General features: G+C 39.9%; 1 protein-coding gene across 1 annotated transcript; it reads right to left on the minus strand.

Moving 5' to 3' along the window:
• Positions 1 to 3,770: 3,770 nt before the first annotated feature.
• Positions 3,771 to 18,030, minus strand: LOC311080677 (uncharacterized protein). Its single transcript, XM_084110765.1, has 3 exons — positions 17,978 to 18,030; positions 17,405 to 17,535; positions 3,771 to 4,662 (listed from the first exon to the last, which is right to left on the minus strand). The coding sequence occupies exons 2-3, from the start codon at positions 17,493 to 17,495 to the stop codon at positions 3,800 to 3,802; spliced, it is 954 nt and encodes a 317-aa protein (XP_083966891.1). The 5' UTR covers positions 17,496 to 17,535; positions 17,978 to 18,030; the 3' UTR covers positions 3,771 to 3,799.
• Between the last annotated feature and the right edge of the window lie 62 nt (positions 18,031 to 18,092).

Consider the following 18,092-nt stretch of genomic DNA (forward strand, 5'->3'; position numbering starts at 1 on the left):
TTGTCTTTGTAATCTCGCTAGCCTAGGCTAACGTGCCACATAGCTAGACCATATAGCTAAAAACACAGTTCATATACACTTATCAGAGAAGACATGTAAAACGCTTATCTCTATGGTGCTGTACTCAGGTTTAAGCATTTAACATGGATTTGTTCATGAACGAGTTAGTTACTTTGCATAAAGCACCTCTCATTTTAACCTTAATATTACACAATGAAATGTCAAGTAATATAAAAACAAAATACATTTGGTCCCACTATGAAATACCACATGAAGAATAAGCCTGACACAGCATTCTGATGATGTATTTTATTAAAATATTAATCAACACAGGAGACAGAAATGGCTTCATAATGTGACACCACAGCACAGCGGAAACTGACGTGCTTTACCAATTAAGCATGGTCAAAATAAATACTCAATTTGTACAACTACAACTGGTCTGCATCTTCATTTAAGTTGTTCCACACAAATTAGGTATTTAACAGTTATCTAGAGTCAATTCGATTTTACGTTTCTGCTTATCATTAATGGCAGCTAAGTTAGCGTTAGCTATGTAGGAAAGCTGGCTAACTAGCTACGCCGTACCTTGATAACACAACATATTTTGTGCCTTTTACTTAGAATGTAAGGTAACATATTTGTGGTAGATATGAAATGCTTTAACTACCTTGGTAGTCCGGTGCCTTTGCGTTGTTATCACCCTCTTCCATGTGGATTCCATCTGATCTTGCACACACCAGAACTCGCTGTCACCAAATCGTCTCCGCTGTCGCAAAACCTCAACTGTGCGCATGCGTCAGTGGAACCAGACGATAGGCTTAAATGTTTCCCGGCTTGACTGATGATTGGCTTTCCAGCGGGAGGGGCGGGACATGTGCATACAACCGCCATCTTTGCCGTTACGGGTTTTCCTTATATAGTTGTATTGAGGATTGAGGAAGTGGCATGTCTCATAATAAATAGTCTCTGATCTGGTTTATTAAGAACAGACAATGCAACTTGTTTGGTAAAAGCCTTTATTGTGAAATTGTTTTATTAAGAAAGACAATGGAGATGGTTTTGTAAAGGTCTTTATTATTGAACTGTTGTGTTCAGAGAGACATTGCAACTTGTTTTTGTAATAAACTTTTTATTGTAATAATGCATGCAAGAAACGACAATAATGTACTCATGTTAAAGCATTTAATCAATAGATAGAAGTAACATTAAGTAGTGAAAAGCATGTAACTTAGCAAAGTAGAAATGGCAAGCATTACCCGTTTGATGAGGAGCATGAGACGCAGGAGAAAGGCAGAGGGTCCAGAGCAGCAAACAAAGGAGAACAAAGGAAAGAGCTTTATATATGGAGTTTAGAAGGGGGTTTCCAGAACGGAGGACAGTTCAACACTTCGGATTGGACAGATTGTCTGTAAAGGACTGAATCGGTGCGGAGGGCGTGTGGACTATAAAAAGTATTGTAAAGAATGTCAAAGTTAGACGCTGTTTCACCAAGGACGGCCTCTCCGGTGTTAGATGCCTTGCCATTGCGCATCATGAAGATGAAAGCTTGTAAATTATTTGGTTTGGATTTGCTTTTATTTTTATTTTATATATTAGTACCTTTTATGTAAACTAGTTAACCTGTATTTAATAAAAAAATTACATTTAATTGAAATTAAGAAGCTCGCCTGCCTTAAGTCTCTGTTTTACCAAATATTGAGCTGAACTAAACCACGGAGCAGTCTTTCGACTGAATTGTAAGTATGGAAATTTATATACTTATTGTTTGGAACGAATTCGACTGACTTTACCTAACCTGAGAATAAACAAAGTAAGGTAGAAGGTGTCTATATTTAAGACCCAAACAAGGGGTTAAATTAAGCACCATAAAACAGTAAGCAATATGTATTGCTTGATTACTGGTTATTGGCACACTAGTGATTTTAATACACCATATACACTTTTGTTTTGGAGATTCAAAACTTTGTAAAATTCCTAGCAAACAAACAAATATGGTACATTTAAGTAAAACAGACTGGTTATTGTATATAGTTGAATATGTACCTACAAGTGTACATATAATAATATTTATAACAATGTTTTCTAGGTTTCTTGCCACTGGGGACTCATTCAGGACCATAGTGTCCAGCTACAGGTTTGGTGTCTCCACAGTGTGACAGATCGTCCCCCAGGTAGTGACTGCCATCTGGGACTGCCTTGTAGAGGACTACCTGGCTGTGCCCACCACAGATGACTGGAGGTCCATTGCAGAGGAATTCCAGGAGCGGTGGAACTTCCCTCTGGGCGTTGGAGCGGTGGATGGGAAGCATGTGGTGATCAAAGCACCCCCCAACTCAGGATCCCAGTTCCACAATTACAAGGGAACCTTCTCCATCATTCTCCTTGCAGTTGTGGATGTGAAGTATAGCTTCCGGGTGATCGATGTTGGGGGGTACGGCAAGACCAGCGACAGTGGGATTCTGTCGAACTCCGCCTTTGGACAGGCTCTCCGGACTGGCACACTTCATCTGCCTCCTGACCACCCTCTACCTGGTGCTGAAGACAGAGGACCCCAGCCCCATGTCTTCGTGGCTGATGAGGAAACAACTAAGTAACACAATTAGTTACTTTTTAAGGGAGTAACATAATATTGTAAAGCATTACTTTTCAAAGTAACTTTCCCCAACACTGGTTTTATCACATGTGAAAGGTTTAAAAGCATTTAACGTTATTTTAGTCAAAAGATGATGTGAAAAAACAGATACTGTGTTAAATATTTTTAGTGCATTAAACTGAAAAAATATATATTTTATGGCTTTAGACAGCACTAATACATAATCACTAATCCTTAAGATAAGGGACAAAACGTGGTTTAGAATTTAGTTATTTAATATTACATATACTTATTATTATAAGCTGATATATTTGTTGACAAAGGTCTCAACTAATTAACCATGTAACAGGTTTTTCTGAAAATGTTTTCTTTTAAAGATTTACATTTATTAACTCTATAACTTTGTCAACTTCGTCAGACGCATTAAAAAGCATGCTATTATAATTTGATTTATCCAACAACAGCTTAAAGTCTACTATTATAATAAATGTATTACTGGTGTTTAGTAAAGGAGCTAAGTGAAAAAATACACTCTCTATATGTTTTTTTCCTGAGTTAGGGTTATGAAGAACAATCCAGTTCCTAAATTCCTTAAAGGTGCAATAGGTGATCTGGGAAATGCTAACTTTAGCCTGCAAGCATTAAAGCATACGATCCTACCCTCCCATCAAAACGCCATCCAAAGCCACGTCTCCTCCAAAACACATGAACGCGCACAGACCAGAAGCGAGATGACCAGAGACAACGTTATTGCATCGTCATTCACCGGTGAGAAAACTTTACAGTAGTGAGTAACTGTACTACAATAACGGACACAAACAACTTTTTAAAAACGGAATTAGATTAGTAAGTTAGCAAGTTTTCGGTTCTGTAGCTACCAAAACATGCATTATTTTAGGTCATCTTTAATTGATGTCCTTTTATGTGCAATCTTTCATTCATATTGTGGCATTTCATAGTAAACTAATTTTTTTTTTGAGGTGTCAATATACAGAATGGAGAGACGTAACTATACAATTGAAATTGTTCAATATTTGACTATAGAAAAGAGAAAGAAAATAAAAAGCCTAAAGTCAAATTATAATGAATATAAGAATGCAAATAAAATAAGTATTCAAGGTGGACGATCAGATTTGGTTGCAGTGTGAACATAGATACACAGATTTCACAGATACATATTTTAAAGGTTTTCTTTAATGAAACTCATTCCACACTATTGACATTTAAAACAGTTTCTCTCGAGTGAATCCTCATGTGCATATTAAGGTTTACTTTAATACTGAAACTTTTTCCACACTGACCACATACGAATGGCTTCTCTCCTGTGTGACTTCTCATGTGGGTCATAAGGTTTCCTTGTTGCGAGAAACTCTTCCCACACAGTTTGCAGGTGTAGGGCTTCTCTCCAGTGTGAATTCTTATGTGGGAATTAAGCGTTTCTTTACGTTTGAAACCTTGTCCACACTGAGCACATACAAACGGCTTTTCTCCAGTGTGAATTCTCATGTGATTTTCAAGACTATCTTTTCGTAAGAAGCTCTTCTCGCACAGTTTGCAGGTGTAAGGCTTCTCCCCAGTGTGAGCTTTCATGTGGAAATCAAGGGTTTGTTTATGTGTAAAACACTTTTCACACAGCTTGCAGGTGTAAGGCTTCTCTCTAGTGTGAACTCTCGTGTGGACTTTAAGGCCTCGTTTTTCAGTGAAACTTTTTCCACACTGTTTGCACTTGTAAGGCTTCTCTCTAGCGTGAATTCTCATGTGGACTTTAAGGCTTCCTTTTTGAGTGAAACTTTGTCCACATTGTTGGCAGGAGTAAGGCTTCTCTCCAGTGTGAATTCTCATGTGGATGTCAATGTATCCATGTTTACTAAAACTCTTTCCACACTGAGGGCATTTCACATTACTTTTAGCTCCTGTCTTTTGACCTCTTTTTCGTGAGGAACCCTTTTCGATCCCTGAGCAACTAAAAGATTTTTCTCCATTTATGAAATCCCAATGTTTGTCATACTGATCTTTCTCTTCCATTTCATTCAGTACTCCATTCTCTTCTTTCAGCTGCATCAGGTCTAAGGCAAAAAAAAGAGAAATACAAGTTAACCTGAGTTTCATACAGGGTTTCCCAACCATGTTGCTATTAGAAAAATAGTGTACTCTCAACTGTTCAGTTTTGCAGTGAATTCCCCCCTTGTTGTTGCTTAAGTTTTAGTTTAAGGTTACACAACACAAGGAAGCTTTATTTCAAACTTTGAAATAAACTGATAAACAACTAATACAACTGACACCCCCGGCTCTTAGTGCACTGTGTTTCTGTCTGGAGCATCAGTGAATGTTTGAACCTTTTTTTAATATTTGTGTTTGAGTAAATGATAAATCACGCTTGACATTTGTGCTAGCTACTGTATACTGGCCACCATACAGACTTTATCAAAGAATTTGTTAGAACTGGTAGAATTAGTTTGTTAGAATTAGTTAGAACTGGCTCCAGATAAAATCCTAATTGTTGGTGATTTTATTACAGGGTATATACAGGAATCATGAAGTTAAATTTAATACCTTTTAAGAACTTTTTTAAGACCCCTTCCATTCAAGTTTTAACCGGTACATCGGCGACACCTTACATTTACTATATTGATTGTAAGATAGCACAACTAAACAGTCTTAGTTTGTGATAACTCCTTATCAATGCAACATAATTCAGAAAGGTGGGAATGAAGCACAAGAGAATTAACTGAGCGACTAACCAAATGCAAGGTTTATTTGAAAGAGAAACCAGAAAACAGATTAGACCAAAAAACAAAACAATTGAAAAAAACTTATGGAAGTGGGAAAATAAATCTTGAGCTCACACAGTAGCCTATATTCAAAAGATGTATGTGTAAAATCAACTCTTATAACTGTCTGCAAACCATAGCTCTTTTGTGGAACACTTCTCATGACAAACACCTGAGTGGTCAGACAGTTTACCTGTGATTACAGAGTGCTTGATTTGATGCACCAGAGCAAGTCCTTCAAACACAGAGTGGCAGTACTAGGGGTGTGCACGAATATTCGATCTGTAATTATTATTCGAGAAATAAAATACTATTTGAATTTTACTACGTTGCTTTGCTGGCCGTAAATGTTGTGAATCCATGATAAATCCAAGCACTAGCTAAAAGTTATAATTAAATGCACTAGGTGGCGCTGTGGAGCGTGTTGATTGTATTTGATCACAATGTTGTCGTCTGCCTCGCGAAATTTGGAATTACTTGGATGAAACTGATCTTACTAAATGATATTACAAAATGAAATTGCTTTTAATCAAATTAATTAATGATACTGAGTTATCATAATATCACCACCACAATGAGAAATCACATGAAATCCAAACACCGGTCGAATGTGATGACAGCTGTCCATCACTGCATTCACTACAAGTAAGAGCAGCTGTACCCCGAGTAGCCTAAGCCGGGATGATAACTTATCAGATGACAAAATTATTTTGAGACATACGCTTCCTTTAAGTTTCGTTAAGGGAGACTTTGCTTAGCACACCGTTACCTTTGTGTCTCTGCAACATCTGTCAGCGCAGCGCGTTTTCCTCACCCCTCGAGCATGTGGGTATTATTTTTTTCTTAACATGAACGTGAAACAATATAAACACGATAACCATATGCTGACTTGAGTGTATACGTATGTTCTGTACGATAAGTGGTTTAACAACGATGTTGTTTAACAACTGGCTGTAGAGAGACATATGCGCTATCACGCAGCAGTCAGTCAGTGATAACGTAACAGATGACATAAAATCTAGCGGGATTCTATAAATAAACTACACAGAATCCCCCTATTCGCCAACGCAATGATTAAATTCAGGCAAACTTTAGCATACAACCGCTTTGGACAAATATACATAATGAAAAGATGATACACAATTTAATACCTTGGAAAATGGCATTTAGGATGGCATTTTTAATACTTTTTAAGGGCTTTAATTTTCTGTAAATTGATTTATCAACTTGTATTACTTTTTAAGACCCCGCGGACACCCTGTAATATACATGTAGATAACGAAAAAGATGCATTGGAACTGGCATTTAAAGACATTCTGAACTCTATTGGAGTTAGACAACACGTGTCAGGACCTACTCATTGTCGTAATCATACTTTAGATCTAATATTGTCATATGGAATCAACGTTGTTGCCGTTGAAATTCTGCACCAGAGCGATGACATCTCAGATCATTATTTAATCTTGTGTAAACTTCATTTAGCCAAGGTTGCTAAGCCGACTGTGTTACAAGTATGGTAGGACTATACATTCTAACACTAAAGATTGCTTTATAAATAATCTTCCTGATCAGTTTCATCATCTCAGCATCCCAGATAGCTTAGAAGAACTCTATTGCGATAGAAACTTTTGACTCTCTCTTTTCCAGCACTTTAGACACAGTTGTTCCTTTGCGCTTAAAAAAGATAAAAGAGAATAGTCCAACGCCATGGTACAACGAGCACACTCGGGCCCTTAAAGGGATAGTCCACCGTGTTTTCATATTAAACTATGTTTTTCCCTTAACTAAGATGAGTTGATACATACCTCTCTCGTCTCAGTGCGTGCACTCAATCGCTTTGGCGCGCGGTGACACTTTGAAAGCACTTAGCTTAGCCCAGTTCATTCAATATGGGCCAAGCAGAGAAGCTACCAAACACCTCCACGTTTTCCCTATTTAAATACAGTTACTCGCGTAGTGTAACTCGACCTAGGACGGTAACACAAAACAAAACGTTGCGCTTTTCTAAGCGTGTAAAATGGATAACTATATTGTATGGCGGAATACCATGGCAAGTGCTTGTAAGCACTTCGTCTTGGCGCAGTAATATCTTCACTCGTGAAAAATCCTCTCACCGGCCCCCGCTCCCTCTAGTGAAGATATTACTGCGCCGAAGTCGAAGTGCTTACAAGCACAAGCAATATAGTTATCCATTTTACACGCTTAGAAAAGCGCAACGTTTTGTTTTGTGTTACTGTCCTAGGTCGAGTTACACTACGCGAGTAACTGTATTTAAATAGGGAAAACGTGGAGGTGTTTGGTAGCTTCTCTGCTTGGCCCATATTGAATGAATGGGCTAAGCTAAGTGCTTTCAAAGTGTCACCGCGCGCCAAAGCGATTGAGTGCACGCACTGAGACGAGAGAGGTATGTATCAACTCGTCTTAGTTAAGGGAAAAACATAGTTTAATATGAAAACACGGTGGAGTATCCCTTTAAGAGAGCAGCCAGAAAAATGGAGCGTTGGTGGAAGAAAACAAAACTAGAGGTATTTTGCATTTCGTGGAGAGAATGCACGATTGCGTACAGAGAGGCCTTAAAAAGCTACTAGATCTGCTTATTTCAACCCTTATAACTATGCAACCGTCTATTACAGTATCACATCAGACAGTGCATTGTCTCCCTGAGGAAAAATTCGATTCATTCATTGCTATAGACCTTATGCCCCAGAGAAACAAGCGCACAGACAAGAATAGTGTCTTTGGACTTCCGTTTTTTGCGGAGCTAGACTCTCAGTACAGTGGGGGCGGAGCTTCATCATGGGGCCCTCTGCTACCAAGTCATTTTAAAATTAAAACCGTTAAAAAAAATGTTAAATATCTGATGAATGCATATGTAATAATGTGTCACTTGTTGAGCCAAGTAAGCTTATATGTTAAATAAAACAAAGAAAAGCCACATTTTTTGACAAGTTTGTATTGACGAACAAAGAAAACAGTTTGCCAGTCAAGTAAACATGTTTAAGCACCACGGACAGCGACATCTGATTGACAGCGATGGTGCTGAAGAGGCCGAGTGCGCTCAATCAGTGCCACATTATATAATTGACATGGCACTGTTATATATATATATTGAACACAAAGTTTGTTTACAACTCCATAGGTAGGCTACAGGTGCTACATTAAAACTTAACTGGGATGAAAACTTTGAGAAAAACAACTGATTAATAACATTCTGACTGAGTGACTTATTCATAACTAAAATATAAATTTTTAAAGACGATTTTTTTCTTACCATTTTGTTGTCTGCTTAACGATCCTCCAGAACAAATAAATCTAACAAAACTATATACATATCATGGTCCCTTATTAAATCTTCATCCTCCTCTCCTTCATGGCGGCAAATCAACCAACCACTTTGTCCTTGTCAATATGTATATCCCGCTCCACACACAGCAAGGTGAGATTTGACAGTCTGGCCTCATCCATGCACGAACGCAAGCATGTCTTAATGAGCCGCAGACGGCTGAAACTTCGTTCGGCACTGGCGATGGGAAGGATTTTATAAATCCTGTGGAGAATGGTCAGGTGTGGGTAGGCTCTATCCATGTCGTTGGCAATGAGGAATGGCAGGACGGCGTCTGTGGTGAGATCCATCTTTAACTCAGAATACAATGCACGAAAAGAGTGAAACTCCTCCACTGCGTCTTCTGGCTTGGAGTCTTCTGAGTAGAACCGGGCCAGCTCAAGCATTTTCTCCTCAGCATCAGGGTGCTCAAACCGCTTTGGGCAGAGTACTGCGAACAGTTTGGCCATTTTTATGAAGTCTGAAAATCGACTTTCAAACTGCCCCACAAAAACATTGAGAATGTAAAAATAAATATCCGCTTTGAAGCGGCGTCTGCTGTCCTCGATCTGGTCATCCTCTGCGTCCTCGTCAAACTGCCTTTTTCTTTTGCAAACCCTCTGCTCCGCAAACTCGGTGGCTGCGTCGCTTTCTCTGGCCATATTTCTTGCTGTGTTTTCCATACTGTCAAAGGCCTCCTCTGTGCGTAACTCCCTGATCTGAGCCACAGTACCGTCAACAAGATCCACAGCAGTGTTGACATCCAGTGATTCTTTTTGGAGGTAATTCGACAGGATGTATGTCCTCTTCAACAAATCGTTCCAAAACACCAACATGAAAATTAATTAAAATGTGCTGAGTTTTGACAGCAGGCCGTCAGCTTCAGAGGCCGCCTTGGGTGTGCTGTTGTGGTGGTGTTGGATACAGTTCAGAGCTTTGAGAATAGCTGGGAGGCTTTGTATAACCGCATCTGTGGCCTGCTTCCTGGAGGCCCACCTTGTGTCAGAAAGGCCTTTCAACGCAAGAATGGTTCTTTCCAGTTGCATGTTTTCCTGCTCCTCCTCCAGTATTTTAAATCTCGGAAGGCTAGAAGTTAAAAAGCAGTACAAGGTCTCAAGTAGGGGTGGGACGATACAGGTACCTCACGATTCAATTCTGTGGCGATATGTGGTCCACGATATGATAATATCACGATTCGCGATATCTACGATATTCAATATATTGGAAGAAATTTCATCAACGATATATCACGATATATGTGACTGAAAAGAAAAAGAAGGAATAAGGAAATAAGGAAATTTTATGCATTTATTAATGCCAACATTTCCAACATTGTGCAAAGAAATATGCATTTGCATAATAACTCACTGCCTCCTGGTCTTAAATGTAAACACTGTACATCTAGACAGATAAAAGTGCATGAACATTACAAAACAACATGAACATTATATCACCTGAGAGTAGTTCACCGTGATAGCGAACGAGGTGCATTTGCAGATTCGTAGTGTTGCTGTTATATTTTATCTTTGCAAAGCAGTACTTGCAGATTGCATAGTCTTTATCCAGTGCCTTTCCGTCGACTGTCTCGTAAAACCCGAAGTGTCTCCACACTTTAGAGTGGAAACTAGCGGGTGGGTCTTTGATTCGTTTTTTATTGTTTTCCGCCATTCTTCTCGCTTCTCTTTTTTTCTGCAATTCTCTGTTGTTGTTAGTTAACTTGTGTTCTTCACCGGTCGCTGTTTGCGCCACTTTACCCCTATTTACTCGAACAGCGCCCCCCGCAAACAGAATGGTAGATATTGGGTAGTGACAGTGACACTGACAACGGGTAAATTAATCATTTTGTGTTGTAATAAAATATCGATATTGGGCGTTAGTGTATCGATTATTTATTGCGACAGAGAGCACAACAATATATTGCAAAATCGATTTTTTTTTCCACCCCTAGTCTCAAGTGTACCGAAAAAAACTTTTGCGCTACACAAACAACACGCAGCATCCATAAGAATCAGACTGAGGTTGTGTGTGCAGCAGTGGACATAAAATGCCTTGTCTGAGAAATTTTGCTTGACCCTGGCTTGCAGCCCCGTTAACTGCCCTGACATGGTTCTGGCACCGTCATGTGCTTGTCCCCTCAGATCATTTACATTAAGACCAAGGTCCTTTGTCAGCGAATTATGCAGAAGATCATAAAATGACGGCGGACTGCCATCGGTTAACTCCTCAAATTTAATAAAGCGCTCAATGCTGCTGCCTGTTTTGGTGACATATCTGAGTGAAAGAGAAAACTGATCCATTCTCGTTATGTCTATGGTGGAATCTACGATAACTGAGAAAAACTTCGCTGACTTTATCTCATCGATTATTGTGCTCAGTGTCTCTTTGGAAAGAGCTGCAATGAGCTCGTTTTGGGACTGGTGACTGAGGTATGTCACTCTGCTGACCGGGTTATTCATGTGCTGCTCGAGGATGGTCGTAGTGAGCCAGCAACTTCAGGAGCTCTAAGAAATTCCCCTCGTTAGAGTCAGGGGCTCCCGGCCCAGCATGTTCTCTGTGGCCACGAAAAGCCAGCCCCTGTCTGGCTAAAAAGAGTGTGGTGTCCACCAGCCTGTGTAGGATCCTTCTGTTCTTCTCTACCTGCTCTCTCTCGGCTTTCAGAAGCTCCGCAATGACAGTGCTGTCCTGACTCAAACGAAACTTTGTCATTAGATAAGCCTTCTCTGCCTCCTGGTGAGCGCCGGACCTTTCATGCATCTCAACCCACTCTGTCCCTTTTTTAAATGAAGAAAACCCCATACATGGGTCAGCCCAGGCTTTCCCAGCACTGTCATTGGACTTTTTACCAAAAAGACAGCAACAAAAACAGAACAGTCAGTTTGCCCTGGGTGAGTACACCAACCACTGATGCTCCACTGGGTTACCTGAGCCTCCCATCTGGCGCATATACCAAGCCGGACTGAAGCGTCGCTTATCCTGGTCATGTGGGAACTCTTTGTAGCCGTCCCTCAAACCAGGCTGGCAAGGACCATGTCCAATCACCACACGGATCAATTCAGTGGTGAGAGGCCGGTGACGAAAAAGGTACGGGTCAGTGGGATAATCCTCTTCTTCAGACAGGACATTGGCTAGGCGGTGCGCCTCTGAAGGACCCATGCTGGCGCTGCTGCTGGGGCCAGAGGCATCCGTGACCGACGAGATATCCTCCACTTCAGATTGCCGGTGACAATCGTCCCCCTCCGCCTCCGGTGCGCTTTGCTGGGCTTGACCGCTGTTAGCCTCATCGTTAGCCGGTGTCAGACTAGTAGGGCTAGCACTAGCAGTAACGTTAACTATCGATAACTGAGTAACGTTAACGGTATTATTATCATTTTGGCAGTGTTGAGTTGTGGATGATGATGATCAGTACGATGTGAGAGGAGCACACGATGCTACCACACTCATCTCATTCTTTTCTTTTTAATGCGCCCGATTTATATTTTCTCTCCATTTTCCTAACTATTCTCTACATTATACATTCGCACCTCACGCCACCCACTGTACGCCCTGGATAAATATTGTCTAATTTTTGGAAAAAACGAACGGACTGTCAGGACCACATCTACAACACGGTCCTCCGACATAACTTGGACATCACTGAGCTGTCAGAAACAGTCCCAGAGGTTGGTGGAACATTGCGGGCTGTTAAGAAAGTAGTCCGCTTCGTAAAACAAAGCGGTCTGGCAAGCCAGTTATCCAAGACCGTTCTGCAGATGGGAGAAACACGTTACAGCACTGTATTTCTCACACTCAAGTCTATCAAGGTCGTGTATGCTGAACTACATGAAAAGCTGGAGAGTCATGGAGAGGCCCAAAGAATGGCTGATGTGTCCCCAGATGTTCTGGATTTTTCGGTCGGTTTTCTCCACCCCTTCTACGAAGCCCAGCGGGAGTTGGAAGGTGATCAATATCCAACTTTGAACCTTGTTGTGTTGTGGCACGAGAAGCTGAAGCGTCATTGCCAGCCAGTAAGCACTGACATGCCTTATCAAGCCACCATTCTCGCGCACGCCACTTGGAATGGATTGGTAGGATGGTCCAGATTCAGTCACTCCATAAGCTGGCAATATTTCTGTGGCCAAAATACAACCAGTTGCGGATGTTTTGTGAAACTGAGAGAAATGCCATCCTGCAAGATGCAAAGAGTTGGACCGCATATACCTCAACCTTAACCCCAGCAAGGAATATGACGATCGAGATTTGCTGGGTTGGTGGAGTCAACATGCGAAGACCATTCCTTTGTTGTCAAGACTCGCCCGTCATGTGTTGAGCATACCTGCAAGCAGGAGTAGCAACGAACGCGTTTTCAGCACAGCAGGGAGGACGCTGGAGGAGAGGAGGACATCTCTGAAGCCTTCAACAGTGGATGCTGTTCTTTTTCTTCACAGCACTCGTGAATAAACTGAATGATGACCACCGTACGTGTAGCCTACACACACAGTTCATCGGATTTTTATTTATTTAATTAATATTATTTAATATTAACCAGTTGGCGAAGAGTTATTTTTGGACATTGTTTTGAACATTGTTCTTCAGTTCAGTTACTTAAAAGCAAAGAAAGGTAGGCCGTTTATTTACTTTTTTTTGCGGTTTGATCCAGTAGCTGTCACGTTTTGATGTGTTGAGTTCTGTTCTGTGATCTTGTTTCCCCCTGTCTTTGTGATTTTGGTTTAGTCCTGTTAGTTTTTCCCTGTCTGTTTGATTAGAAATGCCCATCACCTGTGTTCTGTTAATTATCTCATTAGTCCCAGTTCTTTTAAGCCCTGTGTTTTCCCTCAGTGTTGGTTGGTCGTCGTCATTTCATGGTTGTGTGTTTTGAAGTCCTGGAGTTTCTTTTCCCTTGTTCCTGTATGTTCATTGAAGTTAAGTTTGTAAATAAATTACCTAAACCGCAGTTCCTGTGTCTTCGTCCTCGGCTCCCTACACAAACCTGACAGTAGCACTATATTCTCCCTTCGTGCTTATGCTTCTCTGTAATGGACAGTAGGGGTGGGCAGATCGATCCTGAAGTATCGATACTATCGCTGCTCAGCACCGAGCCCTCTCTGAGACCCGGGACTTTCCCCAAGTATTTTTTTTGGGGGGGGCCATAGGCCTCGTATAACATCCAAAGGGGTGGGGGGGTGGGCATCCTGGACTCCAGGACGGTCCAGGCAGAGCAGGCTGGTCAGGGGACCAGGGCGGAACAGGCTGTGGGTGTGGCCACGATGGAGCAGGCTGTGGGTGTGGCCAGTATCGAAAAGGATCGATCCTCACATAAAAATATCGATCCAAATGTGTGTTTTTTTACCAGTAATTTTTTATTAATTTAGCACGCAATTCAGTGCGTAAAATAAGCTTCTAAGTGGAAAAATAAGTGAATGTTAGCGGATAATTGTGTAGGATAGAACTTTTTCTCCTAGTCATCTGGATACAAGACGAAACCAATCAATCACAGAGAGCGTTCGATGCTGGTGCTTCGCTGAGCTCACAGGCCCAGTGCGTTGGGAAACGAAGCCTTGCTTAGATGACAGAGAAACAATCGGGAGTTATTTCGCAATAAACAAAGCAAAAATTTACATAACGGTTCAAAATGTTGACGTCAGTAAGATTTTTTTTAATGAAATTAATATTTTTATTCAACAAGGATCGATGCATTGATCAAAAGTGACAGTCAAGGGTTTTACACTGTTAAAAAAAAATCTACTTCATATAAATGCTGTTCTCTCAACTCTGTTCATCAAATAATTCTGCATAAAATGTATCATGGTTTCCACAAAAATATGAAACTGTTTTCAACATTAATAATAATAAGAAATGTTTCCTGAGCAGCAAATCAGCATTTTAAAATGAATTATCATCATGACTGGAGTAATGATGCCGAAAATTGAGCTTTGATCACATGAATAAATTACAGTTTACTATGACATGGAAAACCTATAATGTTAAATTGTAATATTACAGTTTTTACTGTATTTTTGATCAAATAAGTGCAGAAGAGAATTAAAAATCTTACAGACCCCAAACTTTTGAACAGTAGGCTATAGGGGTGCACGATTCAGAAAATTTCACGATTCGATTCGATACCGATTTTTAGTCTCAAGATTCGATTCAAAATCGATTCTCGATTCAAAAAACGATTCACAGTATGTAAATGTAGTTGACTTTTTCCTGTGTGATTGCAGTAGACATACAATTTAAAAGAAAAGAAATAAATTAAATGAAGTTTGATATTACTTTGTCTTCATAAAAACTTTTGCAACTAAACAGTGCAAAGTGCCAAGCTTTGGCCAGCTTTCAAATACATTTAATTCAAGTTTAAATTAAAATTTAAATACATTTTTTTTTCACATTTAGCTTTAAAGTGCTGTAGTCAGATCAAACAAACAATACTGCTAAATGTAGTTTAAGGAGTAGGCTATTGACGGCAAAATAGGCTACAGAATATTTCGTTCTGTATTGACAGGTGCAATTGTTGAAAATCGATTAAAAAAAATACAATAAGCCTACATTATATCTGCATTTATGTCAAAACCTAGACTTTCAAACATCAAAATGTCATTTATTAATATGAATATTCATGTCAAAATTACATATAAACATTCTATTTTGCCTGGAAACGCTTCCAACACGCTTGCGTGTCGCGAGAAAAATAGGCGTCGGTTCTATTCCTAGCATGCACGCATTTCCCGCACGACTCGGGCCACACCTGAGACGCGCGTGTCACGCAGGCTGTGTGCAAGCTCTAAGGCCGGTGACACACTGGCTGCGTGGCGTTTCTGTTGCGTGTCAGCTGCGTGGCGTTTTCCATGTCTTTGCACACCAGAAGCGTGTCTGACGCGGCGCTGCTGCTGCTAGGTGACATATGATAAGCCTCAATCGCCACCACACAGCCAGCCAGCCTTCCTTCTGCTCCGCTTCTGCTGCAATTCTTCTTTTGGCTATGACAAGAGTGTGCAGGCGTAAGTGTGAATTCGATGCAGCGCCATCTATGGGAATGGCAAGCTAAACTCATTTCAGGACAATACTAAAAAATATATATGTAAAAAAAAAAAAAAAAAAATCGATTTTTGGAATTCTATGAATCGATTTTGAATCGGTAAAGTTTGAATCGCGATTCATATGTGAATCGATTTTTTTGCCCACCCCTAGTAGGCTAGTACTAGTAGGCTAGTATTATAATTAGGGTAGTTTTGTAAAAGTCACTGACAGGCGAGTTGAGAGCACAGATCACAAAATATTTAGTAGTCATGAAAACGTATTCAGATTTAGCATATTAATGATGCATTCACCTCATAAATCATGACACACTGCTCTAGCACAGGAAAGTGCATACAAGTTCAAGTGCATGCTTTTAAAATGAAAAAGTATTGGTATCGGTATCGATATCGGCGATACTGGCCCTGTATTTACTTGGTATCGGATCGATACCGAAATTTGCAGTATCGCCCACCACTAATGGACAGTCTGTCCAATATTTGTGGGTATGATTGGGCATGATGTTTCAGGCCTATAATAAAAGTTTACCTCTTAGTAGTGTGTGTTTGCGTGTAGCAGAGACAGCGCACATCAGTGAGCGCGCGTCAGAAAGAGCTTAAAGTGATATTTATGTTGGTCTCGGGTCGGGTCGGGTCCGGGCCAAAAAAATTGCAGGCGTTGTCGGGCTGGGGTCGGGTAGGGCTTTAACACCACGGGCGAGGGCCGGGTTAGGGCTGGAGTTTTTGGCCCGTGCAGGGCTCTAACATGGATACGGAGAAGCGACTAAAAATTATGCAGGCCATGCGTCTGTGCACATATATATTCAAATGCGCATTCCTATAGACTAAACACATAATATACATGTGTTTTCAAGGATTCACATTTTTGAAGGTTACACAGAGATAATAACGTTTTTCAAAAAAAATTCAGAACTTGCACCTTGGAACCAAAGTTTGCATTCTCGAGCAAATACTGTTGTCGTGCAGATGAACGGCCAGAACGCATTGAAAGTTTTCTGTTTTCAGTTAAAACTGTGTCTGTAAGTGGCCCCTAAGTTAATAACTAATGATCTTTGCAAGGGAAGTAAATCAATCAAAAACTTACTTCAGCTGGACAATAACTTTATTCTAGAGCTTCTGTACCAAAACATCTGTTACTTTCAGATCTCTGTTATTTCCTATTATCACTGTAAAGCTGATTTGAAACAATATTGTTAAAAGCGCTAGGCTATATAAATTAAGGTGATTTAACTCAATCAGTGTCTTTCATTTGAACTGTTTGTGTCACTAACAAATATTTAAACTGTTTTAAGACATCTATTGTTAGTTTGTTACAAAATAACTAGCTGCTATAATTGCTCATTAAAAAAAACAAATGTAAAAAAACACTAAAAAATATAATTCATTGCATTTCTTTCTAAATAAACATTTACAGCTGACTCTCCCATTGCCATCCAAATATTTCCTATCAAGTGTTATTATGTTAATATTAAATATTGATGTTTCCAGGTGTTTTCATTAAAACTGGCTGGAAAAAGTTTTTTTTTGTTTTTTTTTTAAACAAAAAAACACTAGTTTTCCTTGTTTCAGTTCAGAAGTAGATATTGGGTTTAATGTTACACACACTCATTTGACATTCTTCAAAAATATCATTCATTTCTGTTGAGCTGGACACTTTAATGAGGATCAAATGACTGAGTTCAACTTTAAGAATGAAACCAACCTGTTTGTTCTTCAGTTTCTTCTTGTTTCACTCTGAATGTTTCTTCAATCTTCATTTCTTCACTCTCCTCTTTAATAAACGCCATCTTCATAATATAGTAAGTCACTATTTACAATAGTGTCTCAGTTTTTCTGTGTGTTTGGACAATAGAATGAGAATAATTATCAGAAATAACAATAAATCCAAAACTAAATCCCTGTGTGTGTCTCAATCAGATCTAGTTCAGTGCATTCAGTTCGGTTCTCCTTGCATCTGCACTGTTTTGACCAGCGAATCACTGAATCATTTTGCTAAACATTTGATTCGATTGACTCGGGGTTTCAAACGTTCCCTTTCTCCATCGCCAGTGACCGAAATCGTTTTTACTATAAATCGATTGACGATATAGCGAGCGAATTGAGACGCACCTTTTCTGTTACTCATGTGTGGACCAGTATTAATGTAGATAAATCATTAAAATGTTACTTTCAATAACAATTAATAATTTGTACATAGCCTGCTATGAAAAAATATAAATTTGTCTGGGCGGCTTGCATCGATTTGAATACATTAAAACGTATAAAAATTACAAACCTTCCTTCAGCCGAATCACAACAGAGGCAGGAGCGCGGCGCAGTCTTATGACGTCATATCGCTAAACTAAAATAAAAGTCCTGTAGTCCTAAAGCGTGTATGGTGAATTCTTGGT

Source organism: Abramis brama (assembly GCF_963993115.1).
Source record: "Abramis brama genome assembly, chromosome: 4".
NCBI lineage: Eukaryota > Metazoa > Chordata > Actinopteri > Cypriniformes > Leuciscidae > Abramis > Abramis brama.

Excerpts from the sequence above, each read along its gene's own strand:
- LOC311080677 (XM_084110765.1), bottom strand. The coding sequence starts at position 17,495 with ATGAAGATGGCGTTTATTAAAGAGGAGAGTGAAGAAATGAAGATTGAA. Across the intron at positions 4,663-17,404 it reads AGAAACTGAAGAACAAACAG|ACCTGATGCAGCTGAAAGAA; the intron begins GTTGGTTTCATT and ends TTTTTGCCTTAG.